The sequence below is a fragment of the Triturus cristatus genome, chromosome 9 (genome assembly GCF_964204655.1).
Source record: "Triturus cristatus chromosome 9, aTriCri1.1, whole genome shotgun sequence".
In the NCBI taxonomy this organism is placed as follows: domain Eukaryota; kingdom Metazoa; phylum Chordata; class Amphibia; order Caudata; family Salamandridae; genus Triturus; species Triturus cristatus.
In genome coordinates this window covers 1,280,055,104-1,280,071,639 of record NC_140592.1, presented here as the reverse complement: position 1 = coordinate 1,280,071,639, position 16,536 = coordinate 1,280,055,104, and the positions used below count along the sequence as shown (strand labels likewise).

General features: G+C 49.9%; 1 protein-coding gene across 2 annotated transcripts in view; it reads right to left on the bottom strand.

Moving 5' to 3' along the window:
• The window catches only part of PAX9 (paired box 9), a 244,732-nt gene that overhangs the window by 130,410 nt on the left and 97,786 nt on the right, over positions 1–16,536 (bottom strand). For both annotated transcript variants that reach the window (XM_085628106.1, XM_085628107.1), the window contains exon 3: positions 5,566–5,708. In XM_085628106.1, the coding sequence (XP_085484232.1) occupies positions 5,566–5,708 (143 nt within the window). The remainder of the gene's footprint in view (positions 1–5,565; positions 5,709–16,536) is intronic.

Below are 16,536 nucleotides of genomic sequence, written 5' to 3'. Positions count from 1 at the left end.
GGGGGCTGGTGTGGTAGAGGTTGGTGTAATATACAGAGGTCTGCTTTGGGGGGGGCTGGTGTGGTGGAGGTTGGTGTAATATACAGAGGTCTGCTTCGGGGAGGGGGCTGGTGTGGTAGAGGTTGGTGTAATGTACAGAGATCTGCTTTGGGGGGCTGGTGTGGTAGAGGTTTGTATAATGTACAGAGGTCTGCTTTGGGGGGGGGTGGTGTGGTAGAGGTTGGTGTAATGTACAGAGGTCTGCTTTGGGGGGGGCTGGTGTGGTAGAGGTTGGTGTAATGTACAGAGATCTGCTTTGGGGGGGCTGGTGTGGTGGAGGTTGGTGTAATGTACAGAGGTCTGCTTTGGGGGGGCTGGTGTGGTAGAGGTTGGTGTAATGTACAGAGGTCTGCTTTGGGGGGGGCCTGGTGTGGTAGAGGTTGGTGTAATGTACAGAGGTGTGCTTTGGGGGGGGGGGCTGGTGTGGTATAGGTTGGTGTAATGTACAGAGGTCTGCTGGGGGCGCTCTCTGGGCTGGGAAATGACCCCTACCTGTCTTAGCGGGGGAGGGCGGGGGGAGTATGTCAGAACATCGACAGCAGATATATTATTGGATATAGACATAGTGGGCTAAATATCGCCCCATGGCGGCTGCTCTTGTGTCCCTAACTGCGATGGAGCAGTTCTTTCGTAAACAGTATTAGGTTAGAATATTTTATTCGGATAATAAGAGCACACATGTCCACGACCCTTACCATCTCAGCTCTGATCTGTTGTAAGCTAACCTCTGCTAGCTATGATGGTTGTAAATGTGTCCTAGCTAAGGCCTGTTAACTTATCTGTGTAACTCACACTTTTTACACCCTAAGCTGTGAGGAGGCATGCTCCAACCCATGGGTGCACGAAAACACTTACCCAGGGGGCAAAACGATTTATCCGAGATGTGGGCAGAGGCTGAATCGATGTCTGCAGGGTGGGGGTCAGGTGTTGAGGGGTGGGGTTGGCAGGAAGGTGGGTGTAGGGGAAGCGAAGCATATACATTTAGTGGCTGGATTGCACAATGTGAAACCAGAGAACACGGTATTAATCCCAGCTTCTACACTTAACCAAATTGTGTGATCTTAGGTAAATGTTTTATTTCACTCTCTCTCCTTTATCTTCATTATCACATACAAGAGGCCCTTGAAATATATAACTTCAGCATGTGCCCTGTGTACAAACTTCTCTTGTGTTTAATTTAATAAACTACAATGTTGTTCATGTAAAATAGGAACCCAGGCCACCCAAGGGGCCCCAACTGACGTGCCTCTGAGTTCGCTATTGGCATTGGTCTCAGAGGGGAGTCCAAGGTGAACCACTTCTGAAATACACTTTTGTAACTTCAAAGAACCTTTTTTACACATTTAAACTTTTGCTACAAAATAGCTTTAAAAATTAAGGTGTTCTAAGTTAAGTGCTGCTGGACAACCTAGTTCCATCCTGTATTTCATTTCAAGTAATCTTTAAATACATGCTTGCCTGTTTATTTAACATTGTTTTAATATTAGTGCGGAGTCGAGTAAACAACAGCCCCTGCTGCTGTTGGCCAGGGGGGCTCATTAATAGGCCCAGAGGGTCGTACTTTGAATATCACTGCTCTAACCTGTGTAACTCTCACTTGTTATACTCTAACCTGTGAGGAGGCTCCCGCGTGTTATACTGTAACCTGTGCAGCTCTCATGTGCTATACTCTTACCTGTAAGGAAGCCCTAGCATGTTGTACTCTAACCTTTGCACCTCTTGCATGTTATAGTCTAACCTGTGAGGAGCATCTTGCGTGTTATACTCTAACCTGTGAAGACGCTCTTGCGTGTTATACTCTAACCTACGCAGCTCTTGCGTGTTATACTCTAACCTATGCAGCTCTTGCATGTTATACTCTAACCGGTGAAGAGACCCTCACGTGTTATACTCTAACCTGTGAGGAGGCTCTCGCCTGTTATACTTTACCCTGTGAGGAGGCTCTTGCATGTTATATTCCAACCTCTGAGGAGGCTCTCGCGTGTCATACTGTAACCTGTGAGGAGGCTCTCACGTGTTATACTGTAACCTGTGAGGAGGCTCTCACGTGTTATACTCTAACCTGTGATTAGGCTCTTGCGTGTTATACTCTAACTTGTGAGGAGGCTCTCACGTACTATATTCTTACCTGTGAGGAGGCTCTCGAGTGTTATATTCTAACCTGCGAGGAGGCTCTTGCGTGTTCTACTGTAACTTGTGAGGAGGCTTTTGTGTGCTAGATTCTAACCTGTAAGGAGGCTCTTGCGTGTTACATTCTAACCTGTGAGGAGGCTCACAAGTGTTATATTGTAACCTGTGAAGAGGCTCTCGCGTGTCATACTGTAACCTGTGCAGCTCTAACATGTTATACTATAACTTGTGAGGAGGCTCCTGCGTGTTATATTGTAACTCTTATGTGCTATACTCTAACCTATGAGGAGCATCTCACATGTCATAGTCTAACCTGTGAGGTGGCTCTCATGTGTTATACTCTTACCTATGCAGCTCTTGTGTGTTATACACTAACCCATGCAGCTCTTCCGTGTTATACTCTAACCTGTGCAGGTCTTGTGTGTTATACTCCAACCTGTGAAGAAACTCTCACATGTTATACTCTAACCTGTGTTATACTCTAACCTGTGAAGAGGCTCTGGAGTGTTATACTGTAACCTGTGCAGCCCTTGCTTGTTTTACTCTAACCTATGCAGCTCCCGCGTGTTATACTCTAAACTGTGCAGCTCTCATGTGTTATACTCTAACCTGTGTACCTCTCACGTGTAATACTCTAACCTGTGAAGAGGTTCTGGTGTGTTATACTGTAAACTGTGCAGTTCTCCCGTGTTATACTCTAATCTGTGCAGCTCTCACGTGTTATATATTAACCTGTGAGGAAACTCTTGCGTGTTATACTCTAACCTGTAAAGAGGCTTTCAAGTGTTATACTCAACCCTGTGCAGCTCTTGCATGTACTCTAACCTGTGTAGCTCTCACGTGTTATACTCTTGCATTTCAGATAATCAGCTGTACCTATCGTTGCAACAATAATACCACCCATATGAATAAATATAGTTACCTGTACTTGAGTTTGCACTAATTATACTACACACTGCATTACACACACCCGGCTGTACTTGTGTTTGAACTAATTAACTGCACATTGCATTAGACACCCCTGTCTGTTGTACATGTTTTTGCATGAATTATACTTCATATTACCTTACACACACCCGGCTGTACTTGTGTTTGCAATAATAATATTGCACATTGATTACTCACACCCGGCTGTACTTGTGTTTGCACTAATTATACTGCAGATTGATTACACACACCCGGCTGTAATTGTGTTTGCACTAATCATATTGCACGTTGTATTACACACACCCGGCTGTACTAGTGTTTGCTCTAATAATACTGCACATTGCATTACACTTACCCGGCTGTACTTGTGTTTGCACTAATTATACTGCATATTGCATTACACATACCCGGATGTACCTGTTTCTGCATTAATTAAACTTCATATTACATTACACAAACCCGGCTGTACTTGTGTTTGCACTAATTATACTGCACATTACATTACACACACCCGGCTGTACTTGTGTTTGCACTAATTATACTGCACATTGCATTACACATACCTGGCTGTACTTGTGTTTGCACAAATTATACTGCACATTGTATTACACATACCCGGCTGTACTTGTGGTTGCACTAATTATACTGCACATTGCATTACACATACCCAGTTGTACTTGTGTTTGCACTAATTATACTGCACATTGCATTACACATACCTGGCTGTACTTCTGTTTGCACTAATTATACTGCACATTGCATTACACATACCTGGCTGTACTTGTGTTTGCACTAATTATACTGCACATTGTATTACACATACCCGGCTGTACTTGTGTTTGCACTAATTATACTGCACATTGATTACACACACCCGGCTGTACTTGTGTTTGTACTAATTATACTGCACATTGCATTACACATACCTGGCTGTGCTGGTGTTTGCACTAATAATACTGCACATTGCATTACACTTACCCGGCTATACTTGTGTTTGCACTAATTATACTGCATATTGCATTACACATACCCGGATGTACCTGTTTCTGCATTACATTACACAAACCCGGCTGTACTTGTGTTTGCACTAATTATACTGCACATTGATTACACACACCCGGCTGTACTTGTGTTTGCACTAATTATACTGCACATTGCATTACACATACCTGGCTGTGCTGGTGTTTGCACTAATAATACTGCACATTGTATTACACATACCCGGCTGTACTTGTGGTTGCACTAATTATACTGCACATTGCATTACACATACCCGGTTGTACTTGTGTTTGCACTAATTATACTGCACATTGCATTACACATACCTGGCTGTACTTGTGTTTGCACTAATTATACTGCACATTGCATTACACATACCCGGCTGTACTTGTGGTTGCACTAATTACACTACACATTGCATTACACATACCCGGTTGTACTTGTGTTTGCACTAATTATACTGCACATTGCATTACACATACCCGGCTGTACTTGTGTTTGCACTAATTATACTGCACATTGTATTACACATACCCGGCTGTACTTGTGGTTGCACTAATTATACTGCACATTGTATTACACATACCCGGCTGTACTTGTGGTTGCACTAATTACACTACACATTGCATTACACATACCCGGTTGTACTTGTGTTTGCACTAATTATACTGCACATTGCATTACACATACCCGGCTGTACTTGTGTTTGCACTAATTATACTGCACATTGTATTACACATACCCGGCTGTACTTGTGGTTGCACTAATTATACTGCACATTGTATTACACATACCCGGCTGTACTTGTGTTTGCACTAATTATACTGCACATTGCATTACACATACCCGGCCGTACTTGTGTTTGTACTAATTATACTGCGCATTGCATTACACACACCCGGCTGTACTTGTGTTTGCAGTAATTATACTGCGCATTGCATTACACATACCCGGCTGTACTTGTGTTTGCACTCATTATACTGCGCATTGCATTACACATACCCGGCTGTACTTGTGTTTGCACTAATTATACTGCACATTGCATTACACATACCCGGCTGTACTTGTGGTTGCACTAATTACACTACACATTGCATTACACATACCCGGTTGTACTTGTGTTTGCACTAATTATACTGCGCATTGCATTACACATACCCGGCTGTACTTGTGGTTGCACTAATTATACTGCACATTGCATTACACATACCCAGTTGTACTTGTGTTTGCACTAATTATACTGCACATTGCATTACAAATACCTGGCTGTACTTGTGTTTGCACTAATTATACTGCACATTGCATTACACACACTCGGCTGTACTTGTATTTGCACTAACTATACTGCACATTGCATTATACATACCCGGCTGTACTTGTGTTTGCACTAATTATACTGCACATTACATTACACATACCTGGCTGTACTTGTGTTTGCACTAATTATACTGCACATTGTATTACACATACCTGGCTGTACTTGGACTCCGGCTCCACGGGGGACTTGTCCAGGCCGCTGAGGAGGTGCTGGGGGGAGGGGTGCTGGAAATGGTTCCGCCCTAAGCTGCTCCACTCCTCAAGCTTTGGACTGTGGTAGGGGGAACTCTCGTTCACTGTGGGAGAGAAGAGAACACTGGTAAGGTGTCTGCACAGTGGTGAACGGGAGCCTGGTGAGAGGGCATTTCACTACTGGAAATGAGGGCAGCAGTGGAGACCCTGCGGAATGGAGAAAGGCTGACCTATGAAAACATCCTATTTGGAGTGTCCCACACTCTTTGACGTCGCCTCGTCCCACAAACAAGGATGACGCTTCCCACAGAGTTTAGTGGGCTGACCCAACCACGCGACCCTCCTCACCCCTGAAAAATGTTTTACTCTCCGTTGATTTCATTGAGCTCGTTAGCAAAAGCTACTTAGTTTTACCCTTCGTATAGACTCAAAGGGTTAAGAAGTAGGCAAAGAACAGCAGTGAGGGGGGCATGATGAGTGGGGCCAGTAGTGAGATGGGTCCGGGTGGGGACAGTAGTGAGCTTGACCCTAGTGAGGGCTCAAAGAACAGCAGTGAGGGGGTCATACTGGATGAGGCCAGTAGTGACAGAGGAAAGGGGTCATGATGGGTGGGGCCAGTAGTGACAGGGGAAAGGGGTCTATGATGAGTGGGGCCAGTAGTGAGAAGGGCCCGGGCGGGGCCAGTAGTGAGATGCACCCTGGTGTGGGGTCAAAGAACAACAGTGAAGGGGTCATGATGGGTGGGGCCAGTAGTGACAGGGGAAAGGGGTCTATGATGAGTGGGGCCAGTAGTGAGATGGGCCCAGGCGGGGCCAGTAGAGAGATGGGCCCTGATGAGAGGTCAAAGAACAGCTGTGAGGAGGTCATGATGGGCGGGGCCAGTAGTGAGATGGGCTCTGGTGAGGGGTCAAAGAACAGCAGTGAGGGGGTCATGATGGGTGCGGCCAGTAGTGAGATGGGGCCTGGTGAGAGATCAAAGAACAGCAGTGAGGTGGTAATGATCGGCGGACCAGTAGTGAGATGGGCTCTGGTGAGGGGTCAAAGAACAGCAGTGAGGGGGTCATGATAGGTGGTACCAATAGTGACAGGGGCCAGGGGTCTATAATGGGCAGGGCCAGTAGTGAGATGGACCTGGGTGGGGCCAGTAGTGAGATGCACCCTGGTGTGGTGTCAAAGAACAACAGAGAGGGGCCATGATGGGTGGGGCCAGTAGTGAGATGGTCCTGAGCGGGGCCAGTAGTGAGATACACCCTGGTGTGGGGTCAAAGAACAACAGTGAGGGGCCACATGATGGGTGGGGCCAGTAGTGAGATGGACCTGGGTGGGGCCAGTAGTGAGATGCACACTAGTTTGGGGTCAAAGAACAACAGTGAGGGGTAATGATGGGTGGGGCCAGTAGTGAGATGGGCCTGGGTGGGGCCAGTAGTGAGATGGACCTTGGTGAGAGGTCAAAGACCAACAGTGAGGGGATCATGATAGGTGGGGCCAGTAGTGAGATGGGCCATGGTGAGGTGTCAAAGAACAGCTGTGAGGGGGCCATGATGGTTGGGGCCACTATTGAGATGGGCTCTGGTGAGGGGTCAAAGAACAGCACTGAGTGGGTCATGATGGGTGCGGCCAGTGGTGAGATGGGCCCGGGTGGGGACAGTAGTGAGATGGGCCCTGGTGTGGGGTCAGTGGGGGGGTCATGATGGGTGGGGCCAGTAGTGAAATGAGTGGGGCCAGTAGTGAGATGGACCCTAGTGAGGGGTCAAAGAACAGCAGTGAGGGGTCATGGTGGGTGGGGCCAGTAGTGAGATGGGCCTGGGCGGGGCCAGTAGTGAGATGGACCCTGGTGAGGGGGCAAAGAACAACAGTGAGTTGGTCATGGTGGGTGTGGCCTGTAGTGAGATGGGCCCGGGCGGGGCCACTAGTGAGATGGGCTCTGGTGAGGGGTCAAAGAACAGGAGTGAGGGGTTATGATTGGTGGGGCCAGTAGTGAGATGAGCCCTTGTGAGGGGTCAAAGAACAGCAGTGAGGGTGTCATGATGGGTGGTTCCAGTAGTGAGATGGGCCCGGGCAGGGCCAGTAGAGAGATGGGCCCTTGTGAGGGGTCAAAGAACAGCAGTGAGGGGGTCATGATGGGTGGTTCCAGTAGTGAGATGGGCCCTCGTGGGGGGTCAAAGATCAACAGTGAGTGGGTCATGGTGGGTGTGGCCTGTAGTGAGATGGGCCCGGGTGGGGCCACTAGTGAGATGGGCTCTGGTGAGGGGTCAAAGAACAGCAGTGAGGGGTTATGATGGGTGGTTCCAGTAGTGAGATGGGCCCTGGTGGGGGGTCAAAGATCAACAGTGAGTGGGTCATGGTGGGTGGGGCCAGTTGTAAGATGGGCCCAGGCGGGGGCCAGTAGTGAGATGGGCCAGGGTGGGGCCAGTAGTGAGATGGGCCCTGGTGGGGGGTCAAAGAACAGCAGTGAGGGGGTCATGATGGGTGGTTCCAGTAGTGAGATGTGCCCGGGCAGGGCCAGTAGAGAGATGGGCCCTGGTGAGGGGTCAAATAACAGCTGTGAGGGGTCATGATGGGTGGTTCCAGTAGTGAGATGGGCCCTGGTGGGGGGGTCAAAGATCAACAGTGAGTGGGTCATGGTGGGTGGGGCCAGTTGTAAGATGGGCCCAGGCGGGGCCAGTAGTGAGATGGGCCAGGGTGGGGCCAGTAGTGAGATGGGCCCTGGTGAGGGGTAAAAGGACAGCAGTGAGGGGGTTATGATGGGTGGGGCCTAAAGTGACAGGAGAAAGGGGCCTATGAAGGGTGGGGCCAGTAGTGAGAGGGGCCCTGCACATACACAGTCGTTTGATCATTGATGGCATTTCAGATATTGCAGTGATGTTATCAACGATGTCACAAACGGCCTCATGAGTGATGTAATATGTGAGGTAATTAGCAGTGCGTGGTGAGGGTGTGAGTTATAGTTACTTTAGTGCACGAGTTATACTTACTTGAGCTAGGCGGTGAATAGTAGTAGTTTTGTTCATTTACCACATTCTGGTTTAACTAACGTTTACACCCAACTATAACGTCCCTTTATTTTTCAGTGAATTTATAAGGTTCTATTTAATGTAAAGTAAGATATTATTTAAATAGTAAGATATTATTTCAATTTTCTAACTTTAAAGTCACTTTCATCTTTGGTTTCTTTCAGTAAATCTCGATGGTTTTTAATGTAAAGTCAAATTTCAATCACTGTGCAAACCCCCCGCAGGCACACAACGCCTCTTCAGCCGTGTGTAGCACAGGGATGGACACCCAACCCCTTTTTTCAAAATATGTAAATATAAAAGCCAAGCCTGGTACCGTCTTCACGGGGTGAGAAGATCAACATATATAAAGCAAACCTATAGACTGTGTCAAAAAGTCACCCATTATTTTATAAATATAGAGAATGCAATGTTTATTAACACTCATTGTCAAAATGCTTCGTTGCGAGCATGTGTTTTTTTTTTTAATAACTTTGGCGCCATTCGTCAAATCTTCACATAACTTTTCAAAAAGCGTTTATTCACCTAAGCCCCTCCCCGGAAAGTGGTGATGTATCAAGCAAAGGAAGAGAAAAAGGGGGCGGGGCTTTAAAACACAATATCCCGTGAAACGTCCGCAGGGAATTTTTCACAGCGCGAGAAGCCAAAATGGCCGAACGCATTAAATCAAATTGGACAAAACTCTAGATTTTTACCCAGAAAGCTTTTTGGGCTTTTTGTAATTTGGTGACAAACCGTTCAGCAGTTTTTGAGAAATTGAGACTCAAAATTTGAATATACAGTTGGGCTGGAAATAAAACAATTCAATGTTTAATTTGCCGAGGGGGCTCTGATTGGCTGCTGGCCGCGACATGAACATAAATGTTAAGGCAGCCATTCCAGGGCTTGGGGACTTGGCCCACTGTCCTGAAAATGTTTATAAGAAAGGACATAAGGGGGCTTGGTCTCAATGGCAGGGTCCCTGATGGACCACCCCGGACCCAACATATAATAAATAAAAATTGGGGGGGGGGGGGGCACTGCAATCTGGTGGGACTCCAGCAGGATTCTAGAGGGACCAAGAAAATTAAATACAAAAAAATGCAGGGTGGATATCCGTGGGAGGTTGTTTGCCAACAAGAGGGTGGGGGGGAAGGCCTGGCCCCAGGCCGTGCGCGCTGCGTGTAGGCCACCTGCGGGGACTTGGGTTTGGCAATAGGATCCTACTTTACGTAAAAAACCCAAAAAATAGACGTCCACTGAACATAACAAAGGTCAAAGTGATGTTACAATTAGGAGTGGTAATAATGTACATTAGAAAAACCTTAACAAAATTATTGTTAAATACCAATGGTTAAAGTGACGTTACAGTTAGGTGAAAATTTTTAAAAATAACCAGAACTTGTGCCCCCGCCATGCTTTGCTTATAACCTCACAGATTGCATCACTCATGATATGTTCAATTACATCTTTGATGACATCACCTATACATCTCAAATGGCATCATTGATTTAAAAACCGGACATGGTGAGGCAACAAGTTCTAGTTAGCTCAGTTAATTATAAATGGTGAATTTCAGTGTTTTTATAGTTTAAATGTTACCTTTTTACTGACATTTTCATCTAACTATAACTTCCCTTTAACTGTTGTGTTTTTTCAGTGAATGTGTAAAATAAACCTGCTCTTTATTACTTGAGGGACATTATAGGGATGAAATGTCTGTTCTAGTGACGTCACTTCATGTAATGTCATGACATATGCTTATTAGTTTTGCTACTACTGCCCTGAGGTGGGTTGAGTAACACCTGAGAGCTCTGGGTTTCCTCGATCAAGGTCTCACAGTTAGTTCACCCGTCTATACATGTTTAGCTACACAGTATTCACTGTCCCATCAGTGCACACCTGTGATATCCATCCGTGTGCTACGTGCTCTCACAGGATATGCAAGGCACACGCACTGCCCCATCAGTGCACACCTGTGAGAGTCATCCATGTGCTTCGAGCTCTCACAGGATATGCAAGGCACACGCACTGCCCCATCAGTGTGCACCTGTGAGAGTCATCCATGTGCTGCGAGCTCTCACAGGCTATGCAATGGTGCACGCGCTGTCCCATCAGTGTGCACCTGTGACATCCACCAATGTTCTACGTGCTCTCAGAGGCTGTGCAAGGTAATACATACACTGTTTTTATCTGTGTACACCTGAGACATCCACCCATGTGCTAAGTTGTCATACAGGCTGTACGCGACATATATACTTGGCTAGGCTGTGCTGGGCACACACACTGTTTTTACTTGTGCCCGTGTAGGAAATTGGGTTACTGGTTGAGGGGGGAACCCTACTCAAGCAGGAACCACAATTCTTATCAGGCTGAAGTCGCAAGAAAAACCCAAATGAACCTGTGCTGAACCCTCTGGTAGCTCGACACAAAAGCAGCCAGGCTTAACTTAGAGGCAATGTGTGAGGTATTTCTACTGCACACAAACAGTAATAAACTGAAAACACGACACAAGAGAAATCCCACAAAAAGTCAAATGTGATCAATTATTTGAGTTGAAAACGGCAACAATTCAATTTGTAGAACCGGAGATATAACATTTTAAATATTAGAGGGAGAATAGTGCCTACAAGCGCAAACCGCTAACTGTGGTTTTCTGGTTGTGCCGGACCAGAACAAAGTCACAAGTTCAGGCTGACTGCGATGGAGTGTGGGATGGATACAGGGACCAAGTTAGGTCCGCTGAACAAAGTATCTTCATTTCTGCTTGCAGAGCGTTGCAAGATCCTGTACCGAGGATGCATCGTGCAGTGGCGGTTCTGAGGAAGCCGTTAATGAGGCTTGCGATGCAAGATCCGGTGTCGTCATTGAGAATGCTGTCAACGGGGGCTTGCGAAGTGGGATGTGTCCTGAGTCACCTATGCATCGTGCAGTGGCGGTTCTGAGGAAGCCGTTAATGAGGCTTGGGATGCAAGATCTGGTGTCGTCATTGAGAATGCTGTCAACGGGGGCTTGCGAAGTGGGATGTGTCATCAGTCATGGATGCATCGTGCAGTGGCGGTTCTGAGGAAGCCGTTAATGAGGCTTGCGATGCAAGATCCGGTGTCGTCATTGAGAATGCTGTCAACGGGGGCTTGCGAAGTCGGATGTGTCCTGAGTCAGGGATGCATCGCGCAGCAGCAGTTCTGAGGAAGCCGTTAATGAGGCTTGTGATGCAAGATCCGGTGTCGTCATTGAGAATGCTGTCAACGGGGGCTTGCGAAGTGGGATACGTCCTGAGTCAGGGATGCATTGCGCAGCAATGGTCCCGAGGAGCTGCATGCTGAGATGTGAGGTGCTGCATCAGGGATGCGTTGCACAACTGCGGTTTCGATGTGGAACAGCGAGTAGATGCATCACTCTGCATCAGTTCTGCCCAAGAGAACACAGCTGGGCTGGTATTGCACCTTTAAGCGCACTTCCAAGGGTCCAAGACTGGGGTGTGACACAACATGGGGAGGGTGGGACTCACAGCACGCAGGGTCCAGGTGCTGGTTGAGAGGTGATTGGAGCCTTTTCTGTGCCTGCTTCTCTGATCAGGAGGCCAGATAACTAGCCTTGGAGTTTCTCGTTGTCCTGGGTTCATGATGCAGGGCCACTCCCTCTCACGGAGGCAGCAAGGCAGAAGAGCAGCAGGGCAGCAGAGTAGCAGAGCAGGAGAGTAGCAGGGCAGAAGAGTAGCAGGGCAGAAAAATAACAGGGCAGGAGAGCAACAGGGCAGAAGAGCAGCAGAGCAGAAGAGTAGCAGAGCAGAAGAGTAGCAGGGCAGAAGAGTAGCAGGGCAGAAGAGTAGCAGGGCAGAAGAGTAGCAGGGCAGAAGAGTAGCAGAGCAGAAGAGCAGCAGAGCAGCTGAGTAGCAGGGCAGAAGAGTAGCAGGGCAGAAGAATAACAGGGCAGAAGAGTAGCAGGGCAGAAGAGTAGCAGGGCAGAAGAGTATCAGGGCAGAAGAGCAGCAGGGCAGCAGAGTAGCAGGGCAGCAGTGTAGCAGGGCAGCAGAGCAGCAGGGCAGAAGAGTAGCAGGGCAGAAGAGTAGCAGGGCAGAAGAGCAGCAGGGCAGAAGAGCAGCAGGGCAGCAGAGTAGTAGGGCAGCAGAGCAGCAGAGCAGAAGAGTAGCAGAGCAGCAGAGTAGCAGGGCAGAAGAGCAGCAGAGTAGAAGAGTAGCAGAGCAGAAGAGTAGCAGGGCAGAAGAGTAGCAGGGCAGAAGAGTAGCAGAGCAGCTGAGTAGCAGGGCAGAAGAGTAGCAGGGCAGAAGAATAACAGGGCAGAAGAGTAGCAGGGCAGAAGAGCAGCAGGGCAGAAGAGCAGCAGGGCAGCAGAGTAGCAGGGCAGCAGTGTAGCAGGGCAGCAGAGCAGCAGAGCAGAAGAGTAACAGGGCAGAAGAGTAGCAGGGCAGAAGAGCAGCAGGGCAGCAGAGTAGCAGAGCAGCAGAGTAGCAGGGCAGAAGAGCAGCAGAGCAGAAGAGTAGCAGAGCAGCAGAGTAGCAGGGCAGCAGAGTAGCAGAGCAGCAGAGTAGCAGAGCAGAAGAGCAGCAGGGCAGAAGAGTAGCAGGGCAGCAGAGTAGCAGAGCAGGAGAGTAGCAGGGCAGAAGAGTATCAGGGCAGAAGAGCAGCAGGGCAGCAGAGTAGCAGGGCAGCAGAGTAGCAGAGCAGAAGAGTAGCAGAGCAGAAGAGCAGCAGGGCAGAAGAGTAGCAGGGCAGAAGAGTGGCAGAGCAGAAGAGTAGCAGAGCAGCAGAGTAGCAGGGCAGAAGAGCAGCAGAGCAGAAGAGTAGCAGAGCAGAAGAGTAGCAGAGCAGAAGAGTAGCAGAGCAGAAGAGTAGCAGAGCAGAAGAGCAGCAGAGCAGCTGAGAAGCAGGGCAGAAGAGTAGCAGGGCAGAAGAATAACAGGGCAGAAGAGTAGCAGGGCAGAAGAGTAGCAGGGCAGAAGAGTATCAGGGCAGAAGAGCAGCAGGGCAGCAGAGTAGCAGGGCAGCAGTGTAGCAGGGCAGCAGAGCAGCAGGGCAGAAGAGTAGCAGGGCAGAAGAGCAGCAGGGCAGAAGAGCTGCAGGGCAGCAGAGCAGCAGGGCAGCAGGGCAGAAGAGCAGAAGAGTAGCAGAGCAGCAGAGCAGCAGGGCAGAAGAGCAGCAGAGCAGAAGAGTAGCAGAGCAGAAGAGTAGCAGGGCAGAAGAGTAGCAGGGCAGAAGAGTAGCAGAGCAGCTGAGTAGCAGGGCAGAAGAGTAGCAGGGCAGAAGAATAACAGGGCAGAAGAGTAGCAGGGCAGAAGAGCAGCAGGGCAGAAGAGCAGCAGGGCAGCAGAGCAGCAGAGTAGCAGGGCAGCAGTGTAGCAGGGCAGCAGAGCAGCAGAGCAGAAGAGTAGCAGGGCAGAAGAGTAGCAGGGCAGAAGAGCAGCAGGGCAGCAGAGTAGCAGGGCAGCAGAGTAGCAGGGCAGCAGAGTAGCAGGGCAGAAGAGCAGCAGAGCAGAAGAGTAGCAGAGCAGCAGAGTAGCAGGGCAGCAGAGTAGCAGAGCAGCAGAGTAGCAGAGCAGAAGAGCAGCAGGGCAGAAGAGTAGCAGGGCAGCAGAGTAGCAGAGCAGGAGAGTAGCAGGGCAGAAGAGTAGCAGGGCAGAAGAGTAGCAGAGCAGCAGAGTAGCAGAGCAGAAGAGTAGCAGAGCAGAAGAGCAGCAGGGCAGAAGAGTAGCAGGGCAGAAGAGTGGCAGGGCAGAAGAGCGGCAGAGCAGCAGAGTAGCAGAGCAGAAGAGTAGCAGAGCAGAAGAGCAGCAGGGCAGCAGAGTAGCAGAGCAGAAGAGTAGCAGAGCAGAAGAGTAGCAGAGCAGAAGAGTAGCAGAGCAGAAGAGCGGCAGGGCAGAAGAGTAGCAGGGCAGCATAGTAGCAGAGCAGGAGAGTAGCAGGGCAGAAGAGTAGCAGGGCAGAAAAATAACTGGGCAGGAGAGCAACAGGGCAGAAGAGCAGCAGAGCAGAAGAGTAGCAGGGCAGAAGAGCAGCAGGGCAGAAGAGCAGCAGGGCAGAAGAGCAGCAGGGCAGAAGAGCAGCAGGGCAGCAGAGTAGCAGAGCAGAAGAGTAGCAGGGCAGAAGAGTAGCAGGGCAGAAGAGCAGCAGGGCAGCAGAGTAGCAGAGCAGAAGAGTAGCAGGGCAGAAGAGTAGCAGGGCAGAAGAGCAGAAGGGCAGCAGAGTAGCAGAGCAGAAGAGTAGCAGGGCAGCAGAGTAGCAGAGCAGAAGAGCAGCAGGGCAGAAGAGCAGCAGGGCAGAAGAGCAGCAGGGCAGCAGAGTAGCAGAGCAGAAGAGTAGCAGGGCAGAAGAGTAGCAGGGCAGAAGAGCAGCAGGGCAGAAGAGTAGCAGGGCAGCAGAGTAGCAGAGCAGAAGAGTAGCAGAGCAGAAGAGCAGCAGGGCAGAAGAGCAGCAGGGCAGAAGAGCAGCAGGGCAGCAGAGTAGCAGAGCAGAAGAGTATGAGGGCAGATGAGTAGCAGGGCAGAAGAGTAGCAGGGCAGACGAGCAGCAGGGCAGCAGAGTAGCAGAGCAGAAGAGCAGCAGGGCAGAAGAGTAGCAGGGCAGAAGAGCAGCAGGGCAGCAGAGTAGCAGAGCAGAAGAGTAGCAGGGCAGAAGAGTAGCAGGGCAGAAGAGCAGCAGGGCAGCAGAGTAGCAGAGCAGAAGAGTAGCAGGGCAGCAGAGTGGCAGAGCAGAAGAGCAGCAGGGCAGAAGAGCAGCAGGGCAGAAGAGTAGCAGGACAGATGAGTAGCAGGGAAGCAGAGTAGCAGGGCAGAAGAGCAGCAGGGCAGCAGAGCAGCAGGGCAGAAGAGCAGCAGGGCAGCAGAGTAGCAGGGCAGCAGAGTAGCAGGGCAGAAGAGCAGCAGAGCAGATGAGTAGCAGAGCAGAAGAGTAGCAGAGCAGAAGAGCAGCAGGGCAGAAGAGCAGCAGGGCAGAAGAGTAGCAGGGCAGAAGAGCAGCAGGGCAGAAGAGCAGCAGGGCAGAAGAGCAGCGGGGCAGCAGAGTAGCAGAGCAGAAGAGCAGCAGGGCAGAAGAGTAGAAGGGCAGAAGAGCAGCAGGGCAGAAGAGCAGCAGCGGGGCAGAAGAGTAGCAGAACAGAGGAGCAGCAGGGCAGCAGAGTAGCAGAGCAGAAGAGTATCAGGGCAGAAGAGTAGCAGGGCAGCAGAGTAGCAGAGCACAAGAGTAGCGGGCAGCAGAGTAGCAGAGCAGAAGAGCAGCAGGGCAGAAGAGCAGCAGGGCACATGAGTAGCAGGGCAGCAGAGTAGCAGAGCAGAAGAGCAGCAGGGCAGAAGAGCAGCAGGGCAGAAGAGCAGCAGGGCAGATGAGTAGCAGGGCAGCAGAGTAGCAGGGCAGCAGAGAAGCAGAGCAGAAGAGTAACAGGGCAGAAGAGCAGCAGGGCAGAAGAGTAACAGGGCAGAAGAGCAGCAGAGCAGAAGAGTAGCAGAGCAGCTGAGTAGCAGGGCAGAAGAGTAGCAGGGCAGAAGAGTAGCAAAGCAGCAGAGTAGCAGAGCACAAGAGTAGCGGGCAGCAGAGTAGCAGGGCAGAAGAGCAGCAGGGCAGAAGAGCAGCAGGGCAGAAGAGCAGCAGGGCAGAAGAGCAGCAGGGCAGATGAGTAGTAGGGCAGATGAGTAGCAGGGCAGCAGAGTAGCAGAGCAGAAGAGCAGCAGGGCAGAAGAGCAGCAGGGCAGAAGAGCAGCAGGGCAGATGAGTAGCAGGGCAGCAGAGAAGCAGAGCAGAAGAGTAACAGGGCAGAAGAGTAGCAGGGCAGCAGAGTAGCAGGGCAGCAGAGTAGCAGGGCAGCAGAGTAGCAGGGCAGAAGAGCAGCAGAGCAGATGAGTAGCAGGACAGCAGAGTAGCAGAGCAGAAGAGTAGCAGTGTGCAGAGTAGCTGTCCCTCTCGCATCAGTGCAGCACAGCATTCCT